The sequence below is a fragment of the Gavialis gangeticus genome, unplaced genomic scaffold (assembly GCF_001723915.1).
Source record: "Gavialis gangeticus isolate Ggan-Ray unplaced genomic scaffold, GavGan_comp1, whole genome shotgun sequence".
Taxonomy (NCBI): domain Eukaryota; kingdom Metazoa; phylum Chordata; order Crocodylia; family Gavialidae; genus Gavialis; species Gavialis gangeticus.
Window position 1 is genome coordinate 992,082 of NW_017729024.1, and position 9,785 is coordinate 1,001,866.

At 42.4% G+C, this 9,785-nt stretch overlaps 1 protein-coding gene across 1 annotated transcript in view; it reads right to left on the reverse strand.

The window, feature by feature from the left end:
- Window positions 1-162: 162 nt before the first annotated feature.
- ZBTB5 (zinc finger and BTB domain containing 5) overlaps window positions 163-9,785 on the reverse strand; it is a 21,738-nt gene continuing 12,115 nt past the window's right edge. Inside the window, exon 2 of the mRNA XM_019516807.1 lies at window positions 163-2,551. Within this exon, the coding sequence (XP_019372352.1) occupies window positions 520-2,547 (2,028 nt within the window). The 5' untranslated portion in view covers window positions 2,548-2,551 and the 3' untranslated portion in view covers window positions 163-519. The remainder of the gene's footprint in view (window positions 2,552-9,785) is intronic.

Sequence of the window (9,785 nt, forward strand, 5' to 3'; positions counted from 1 at the left end):
AAAATAAAATGATCAGATACATTACATATAGGAGCTAAGTTGCCAGGCAAGGGGACTTTTGCACACCTGCATGGTGGTGTCTTCAGTGTTGTGTACCCAAGTTACTTTCCACGTAACCTCTTCTTTTACACCTCACCGTTCCTTTGCTTGCTGCTCTCCACCCCCAACAAAGGAACTACTCAATTTTAGGGATTGTATCCCTATAAGCCCAAGGCCTGCATTTACATAATAATAATGCTGAATATTGTTACAGTGTCTCCTTCTGAGGATCTCAAAGCGCTTCACAAACTGTTGTTTAAGCCTCACAACACCCCTGTGAGGTAGGTTAAGGTATTACCCCCATTTTACAGAGCCAAGACTTTTGTGTGTGTGGCACAATCACACTTAAGTATTCACTAGTCTTCAAGGACAGCTTCCTAACCTGAAGCCTAGAATAAAATAACGTTAGTATGCCAGAAGCGTTTCGGTTCTGGTTCCTACAGTCCGCCCTGGTGAGTTTGAAGGGGTGATGGGGAAGGGCTAAAGCAAAGTGCTGGGTAGGTTGCTGCTCTGCCACCGCAGACATGTGGTTTTGGAATGTTTGTACAAGTGGCTGGACTGGCTAAACCGCTTGCCACATTTTAAACAGGCATAAGGCTTCTCCCCCGTGTGCACACGGATGTGCTTCTTGCAGTCTGTTAAGGTCAAGAAAGTCTTGCAGCAGATTTTACAGGCATATTTGCGAGCACCTTCCACAACCAAGACATTGTGCTCAGATAAGGCCTTCTTGCATTTTGAAAGAACGTCAGCAGATGCCCGGGTCAACTGGGGTGGACCAGGCTGTGAAGGATGCCCATTTTCAAAAGAGGAAGTGGTCCCGTTCATTATCAACTGGGAATTTGATGCACTATCTTGCATCTGGGAACTCCTGACAGAAGTCACAATAGGCATTTTGGGGGCTATGCGACGATAACCAGGAAAACTACTAGCTCCACCTCTGGCAGAGCCTATCACTGCCCTTGATAAAGAGTGTAGCCCCAAACCAGACCTTGGGAAATCCATCCCAAACTGTTCAGCAGCTCGGTAACCAGAAGTCTGTACACATGGAAGACCCATTACATCTTGCATAGGCCTAACAAAATGGGAATCTGCAGGTTCACTGAATGGATTCTCTATATGAGAGACAGTAGCAGAGGAATGACTGTTACTGGGCCCAGACTCTGGGCTCATTAAATAAGAGGCATCTCCCTCCATTCTGCAGTCACTCGTGGTATTTGGAATGTTATCATCATTGTTTTGATTAGCAACAAAATTGCCCCCTCTGCTCTTATTCAGAAAATTTGAGATGCTGAAAGTGGACTTGTGTTCCAGATTATTTGACACCTCCATAATATGGATGTCTCCCACCCTATCAGTACTAGACTGTGGATCAGAAAAGCTACGGTCACTACTTTCAGGACTCAATTCTATCTTTTCTGCAGTCACCACTCCTCCTTCCACTTCAACAGACTCGCTGCCTTCTGCTTGAGAAGTGACATCACTCACTTCATCTTGAGGCTCTGGAGAACTCAAGGGCTCAGATTTCACTACTACCCTCATGTGTTCTTTCTCATTTAGACTAACATCTGGATTTTCACACTGAAAACTATTTTTCTCAGAAGTAGCCTCTTGGTCATAGCTGGTTTCTACTTGTGTTGCCTGAGATGCCATGGATGTTTGTGAAATGTTCCCTCCACTGTTGTCAGATTGACTGGGCACTTGAGCATCTTCTTGGGCACTGAAAGACTGATCAAATATGATTGCATTATCTTCTTGGTTATCAGTAACAGCATCAGCTTTAGAATTGTCCACAATCTTTAGTGAATCTGGTGAAAAGAATTCTTCTCGCGAATGAACTACTGACTGCCCACTCTCTGGAGTTACTTCTGAAATGGATTCATCTAAGGTAGGCCTGATTCGTTGTCTGGCTCGGTCTTCAGAAGACTGTTTCCGCTTGTGGAGACGCCGCATCGGAAAAGTAGTGCGCTGCTCTATGTTACTTCTGATTGATGAGCTCATAGTATTTTGCTGTTCTTCTGTGTTCTGAGTAGAATTCAACGCAGAGCTCACTATACTCAACCCAAGTTGTTGGAGCATAAAGGATCGTTGCATGCGAGCATTCTGCTCTTGAACTCTCTCACTAGGTGGAGACATTGGTAGTGTCCTTGTAGTAAGATAGTGTTTACAGGCTTTCACAACAGAGTTCAAATGCAAGTGGGAGGCTGCTAGCAAGACATCCATAACATTGCTCTCCCCAAGCATGAGTGTGGAAGTATACATCATGTCAATCAGAGCAGCAAAAGCTTCTGCTGTCACCACCTCGCTGTCCAGCTGGATCATGTTCATGGTCTGATCTCCTTCTGCTACAGTAAAGAGAGCTCGGAAATGAGTGCTGCATGCTGCCAAAACTGAGCGATGGGCTTTGAAATGCCTGTTCCCCACCACAATGACACAGTCACAAAGTTGGCCATGAAGACGCTGGTAGTTTAACTGCTGAAAGATCTGTTCAAAGTGTCCTGGGAAATCCATGATGCTACAAAACAAAAACAAACAAAGACAAAAATAAAAAGTTGAAGATGTATTGAGATTGCAGTGAGTCACTGGTTAATATCTGAAGGAAGGTGGCTCAAAGACAAACTAACAACTGCAACTGATTTAATTAATCAGTCCTACATTGATATCACACCTCTGCCAGTATAATGCAGAAAACTAGACTTGGCTGGATTTATTTTATTTGCCACTAGATCTAAAAGTTCCCAGCCCACAATTAAATATGTTATAGACTAATCTGGTAGAGATGCTCATCATTAAGGTTGCCTGCCCATTATGAAAATAAACTTTGATAAACTAACTGTTCATTTTGATTGAGAATGTTATCCCTAAAACTTCTCCCCCTATAGTCAACTAGTCCTAGGGCTGAGAAAGAGAACAGGCAATCTCTCTCATCCGTTTTCAAGGGCCCTTCTCTCCGCAGTCAGGAAGTATGAAGGAAGAGGTAAGCTATAATAATGAGGAGAGGGGACTGCAGAAAGCAAGGAGGTGGAAGAAGAGGGAAAAGTAAGCGTGGTAGGGGAGACAGGAAAAGAGGTGGATGCTAGCCACAGGAAGGACTGACTAGTAATATTTCCATACAAAACCTGGGATTGAAACCAATATGCAGTTATCCCTTTCAGCAGGGATAACTGCATATTAGTGTTTCCAGTTTCTCCATAGCTCAAGGAGTCAAGGACTGTAGTATGAATCTGGATGTCCAAAACCTACTACTGGTAATAACTCTGTGTGACAAATTGGGGGTGAGGGAGAAGAATAATTCTTAAAGATAGGAAATTACTTACTGCCAAAGTAATGAACATAAAGACAGAAAAAAGTCAAGAATGCAGAAGTTTAGGAAATGCCAGAAGGTAGGCTGCCTATAACTTAATTCTGCCTCCTTGTGTATTGTATAGTTTTGTACAGCTTTCAATTAAAATAGGCATATAATATCTTTTAATCAGAGGACCACCAGCTCTTTCAGTGTGCAGAATGAACAGTGCTCTGAGAATAAAGAGCTGTAGAGTAAACAAGGCTACTTTCTTCAAGAGCACTGCTTTACACTGCAAAACTACAAATGCAAACTACAGGAAGAGAAACAATTATCTTAGGGTTCAGGATGTGAAATGCCACCCTGAATTCTACCCGTCTCTGCCACAGAATTCCTTTGTGATGCTAGATATTTTGCGTAAATCCAGATGTTCACAACACAATCACTGATTGTATGCTCCTCATTTTATGAGGGCCCAATCTAAGATTCCTGTGGTCAGATTTGAAAAAATGCTGTGCATTCACAACTACAGCTTAAGTAAATGGGAATTGTGCTTTGAACCTAGACTGCTGTGCAAATACAGATATCTTTGAAAAAGTTAGGTTCACAAGTCAGCCAGTCAGAACTAATGGACACTTGATATTGGTCCTTAATTCACTAGAGGTGTTGTGAAGAGAACTGTGTTAACAACAAGATACTCTCATACTACAGTGGACATTGAAATGAGCATCAGGAAGACAGTAATTTTGCATTAAGTACAGAATTTGTTAAATCAACATGCGGGCTTTTCAGGACAATAAAAAAGCTACCTTCTTAGGCATCTGTACAGACCTTACAACATAGATGTAGCAGCAACAACACACCAGTGAAAGTCCCCTGAGCACAGGGAATCATATGACCGTGATTACCCATAAGCGTGCAACTTCCCATTGCAATGTGTCAGCAGGTAATCAGTTTGACAGTGGCAGATCAACTGCTTGGGATGACTATTAGAGAGGTGCATGCAGCTGTGGAAAAGATGTTAAAGGCACACTTCATAAGGCTTTGCAGTACACAGAAGGTTAATCGTGGTTCTGCACACTGAGACTTCACAAACTGTACTGGAGGAACCATCAATAGTAGCCTTTGCTTTCCACACAAAGCTTCAGCGAAAAAAAGTGTTGCCGTTTGTTTCCTGTGGCACCTCCAGGCACCGCAGATCACCATTAATGCATGGGGAGTGTGGAAAGGTCCATGGTACTATGATCTTTAGAAACTCTTTACCTTTTCTTTACTGAAAAAAGGAACTTTGGCTCTCAGGATGATCACAGAGAATAGTAGCACGAAGGCTGTCCTGTGATTCTGGGAGACTCAAAATATGCTCTGCATCCTTGGCTTCTAAAGCCTTTGACAGAACACACAGATAGGATAAAGGACCTGCTCATTTATGCCCTAAGTAACTACTCAGTAACAATAAAGAATTTTCCTGGAAGACAAAGCAGAGTGCAGACATCTATTAATAAGGGCAGAAGCTACTGAGCAAGCAATACACGTCTCTATAACTGTTCTCTGTAGTTTGCACAGGGTGCAACAGAAAAAGAGACTCTCAGGGAAGAGACAAAGGTGCAGTTTCAGGACATCAAAACATTGAGAGGTTTTCTCCAAACCGATAATTAGAATGGCAATGGGGACCGAGATACCTTGTAGCAATTGGCTGGTAATACTGTAATGAGATTTTATTATGTTTTCTGGCAGGGTCTCATTCATTTGTGCATCCACTTGTAGGCGATTTGGAAACACTTTGTCAAAGATTTCTTAGAAAAGGCATTGTTGTTTGTTTATAGAAAAGTGCATTTTTATAAAGCTTTCCACAAAATTTACTAGCTGAAGTACCCTCCTGAAAACCATACCTCTTTGGTTTCCGTTAGTTTCTATTTCTGGTCTTGCACAGACTAATTCTCTGGTCTATTTAACAAAAGATCTCCCTCTGGCTCTAGTTCAAGGGTCAGGTTCTGGGTCAGTGCTCCGGGTGGGAGCTTCCAATGAGCCAGGAGGGCAACAGGTTCTGCATCCAAGCTCCTAAACCTGTGTGTGCTGTCCAGAGCTGATGCCACTGCCCACACCCACAACTGATGCCTGGTGCTGCTGGGCAGAAGCAGTCTCACCTGCTTGCCTGAAACCATGTAGCAGCCAGAGCTGCCAACCACCTGAAGCTATCAGCCAGATCCAATGACTTTGTGGTCATCCACCCACAGGGCAGGCAGGCTAAATCTGCTAGTAAGCCAGATCGGGCCCACAAATTGTATTTCACCCACCCCCCGCCCTAGTTGGCAGCCTCATCAGCACCTTCACTGTTGTGTGCCACAAACTGAGGTTTGGTATTACTTCCCAGAAAAAGTACTAGCTCCTCATTGTAAGATCAGGTAGCTAGAACACAAGAAACCTCTTTTTTGTTCTTTGCTTTCTTATATGCCTGTCTGAATTGCTTGTCCTTACTGTAGCATCCTAGGAACAATCCCTCTTGGCTGGTGTGCCCAACCAGTCAGGCCCATGGGTCTGATCTGGCACACTAGGCTGGCCCCAGTCCATGAGCCCAGCTCCAGCCCCACACCAAATCATACCCACAGTCCCAGCCCCATGCATGAGACCACGTCATTTGGTACACAGGGCTTGAAAATCCGGTGGGTGGGTGGGGAGGAACTGTTTGCACTGTTAATTGCCACTGCTGCACTGACACCAAATTTCTCGATCAGTGGGGAGCCTCACAGGCCAGATCTGGCCCACGGGCTGAAGGCTGATCACCACTGCTCTTGGCCATTTACTAGGGTAGGTGATCATTTATCTGCTTCTTGTAGTGGCTCTTGAAGCAGGCCCACACCATCACTTCTTTCCAAATGGAAAGGCAATCCAGAACCTCTATATTGCTGCAGAAAATTGCAAAAGGTAGGGCTGATGTAACAACATAATGCTGAGGTGAAACCTGCTCATGGACATAATGCTGAGGTATCTGAATCCAGGATCGTGCAACTTCAAATGAACCAATCCTAGATGCATGTCAGCAGTAACAAGGGGATGGTGATGCCACCTCAACATGATCCCTGAACAGCAAGGGGTGCTCAGCAAAACAGGCAAGTGAGTCCTAGTGTGATGCAAAGCTATCTTAGATAAGTTTGAAATCTCAACACATGAAATGATTAGAAATTCAACAGGTTTGTTTGGGACACCCACATACCACCTCCGTCCCTCCTCTACATATTGTATCCAATATATTACTCCACATTTAACTACTTTATATCTCCAAGGTGGCCAAGTCAATGCTGGTATACAAATGCTCAATTTAGCATCACCTAATTTTTGTCCATTCACTTTCTCAATGATTTCACCTTTTTGGGCGGTGTTCAGCAAACTGATCATAATACAAACATAGTTCAATGGTCTGTTGACAAGCATAAGAAACGGGAATGATTTAACGTAGCAATCTGTGCAATTATACAGTGAAAATATGTCAGCCAAATAATTGGCATTTTTTTGTGTGTGTCACTTATCCCTTAGTGCAGTTCTTTTAGTCATAGATATATTAATTCTAACACTCGCTTTTACAGTCAGTTATAATCTTCAAAGGATACTCATTATAAACCCAGTTCTTTCCTAAAGAAAATTATCCAGTTAATTCGGTCTTGAAACTCTCAAGCCATCTAGTAAGTTGATCAAAATTTCCCTTTCCACTTATTTTGATTATAATATTCACAATATTAAATCAGAACTTTTCTATAGTATATGTTTAGCAAGGGTTTGAAAGATTAATATGCCTACCCACCAGAGGCAAGTGGTAAGATTTTTTACCCAGTTAATTTTTTTTTTTAAAAATCAATCAAGATAAGCCATCAGTTTCAGAGATGTTAAGCTTTCAATATAAAAATCCATTCTTTGCAACCATAACAACTACAAGTGGCAGGGCTTGGGGTTTTTGGGGCAGGGCTGGGGGGGAAGAGGAAGAGGATTTTGTGGTGAGGAGGCCAAAGAGGGAGAAAATACTTTATTGTTGTTTCTTGTAAGATTCAAAATAGCACACTCTAATTCAAGTTGCTTATATGCTTTGAGTCATAAAAAAAGTTTTAAAAAATTCTTGAAACTACTATACTAGAAATGTTAATACTTACACTTTTCTACAGCATGATTTAAATATTCACTAAACAATGTATATCAACATCACCAGGGAAGTGTACATTTCAGTCATAACAGCCCCACGTTATGCAGGAGCAGAAACTAAATTCACATGTAATGGTATGCCCACACCAGTAAGTCACTGCAGGATCAGTGTCTAAGATCACACTTTTAACAGCAGATAAAAGTAATTTTGGATTAGGTCTTGACAGCATAAAAACTCCTATTAGGACCAAACAGTGGGGCAAAAAGAACAGACTACAATTACAAACTGTATGAAGCCAATGCAAAAATTAAGACACTCCAAGCTCCTATAAATCAGCTATCTGATTAAACTGTAGGGATCACAATGCCTTATTCCAAAACAAGTTACAAAGAGAACCTAGAATCCCCTGAAAATAAACACCACCAACAAAAAAAAAAACAAACACACTTTCACTTAGGTTACTGACATGTACAGTACAACGTGTCTGCATGAAAGGGGATGGGGGAAATATTCTCAACCATCTCAAATATGCCACTGTTAAGTGGAAAGCTATAAAATGGAACTAAGCATACAGTTAAACTTAACCCGTAAGTCGGAATCAGTATTACTATTTGTTCACTTCTAGCTTCCCAGTAAGCTGGTGGTGGAGTTTACTACTTGGATTTCTGCCTCCACATCCACCCACTTTGAAAACATACTTGATGTTCTGGATGCCAAGTCTGTAGGAATCTTTAGCAGATTAATGTCATTTTGGCATTTTTTCAGGTAGTAGTTAAAGAACTTAAGCTAATAAAGTTACATTTTACAAAATACATCAGAATGCACTCTTACTGAGCTTACTTTTAGCATAGCAGTTACTAAAAAAGCCCATAACCCATGCCCAAACCTTAAAAACATGGAAAGTCTTTGTATTCTTTGACACTACCATACTGCCTATAATATGACTATACACTCCATGAAGGCATGCATTTTACCCATCTCTCTCTCTCTTGCCCACACCCCCCCAGCAGCCTCCTGCATCTTGTGTATCAGCGTTCCTGTGCTTCAAAGTAGCAGTGGGGGTGCCTTCACTAAAGCTGGCTCAAATGTGGGAGGCTGATACAGAAGATATGGTGGTGTTTTAAATTAGAGTGGCTCCCCCCACCCCAGAGCAAGTGTAGAAGTGCCCAATAACTCCTTGCTTTCCTGTTCTTACCAAAGATCATGTCCACAAAGGTTTACGCTGAGGTCACTCAGAAACAGGCTTTTGGGGCTTTCTGCTTCAACCATACTTCTATAGCCTAACACAGCCTCCTTAAAATGGCCAAGGCTGGCATAAAAGTGATTAGAAGGCAGGGTAGATTTGCACATTATAGACCAACTAAATTAGAGATTTATAGCATTAGCTTTTGTGAGCCTGAGCTCGTGTCATTAGATGCAAAAAGCGATTATATATTGCTGCCATTCTATATTCAGTTAACAAGAACACATTCTCATTTTAATAGGATTCTAACTAGCTACACGTTTCAATTCTTCTCATCAGAAGATAAAAGCATTAAGTTACTGCAACTTTTACCTTTAATTACTATCAGTACTTTTGAAAGAGGCAACTATCTACATCTGGTCTAGCCCAATACTGGTGGCCTTGACTTTCTCATGTTCCTGCTTATTGATAATATATCAAATCCTATTGTGATGCTCTAGTTACTGACCATGTCTCCAGCATAAAACTAAAATGTAAAATACCCATATTTTATAGTGCATCATGGCAAAGTATATAATCTGCTAAAACTGTTATTTTTTGCTAAGCAAGTACCAGTTTCTATCAGTTTACTGAATTCTGAATCCAAAAATGAGGCAGTTACACATTTGTTAGAGAGAAAATAAACAACCCCCACACGAAGAACAGTCAAATCTGAAAGGCAGTATAGTCCAAAGCAGGGGTGCTCAACCTTTTTCTTTCCGAGGACTGGCCTGGATCCCCAGCCTCCCCCCAACTCCCCAATGGCCCCGGGTGCAGTAGGTGAAACTCAGCAATGAGGAGGCTCAGAGCTCCACTCACATGGGCAGCAGCAGCACCACAGAGCTTCCCCCCCCCCCCCACCTGCAGCACCACTTGCAAAATGGAAGCTGTGCCCCCACCCCAACCTCAGGACTCACCTCAGCCCTGGGGGGCCAAGGTGGCTTCTCCCCCACGAGGCTGGGCCAGGCAGATCCCCTGAAACCTGCTCATGGACCCCCCAGTTGAGAACCAATGGTCCAGAAGATATGATTTGGGCTACGACATGAGGGGGACCTGGGTCTCCAGTAATATGGCCGACATGACCTTGTTTAATTACTTTTTTTTTTTTTTTTTTT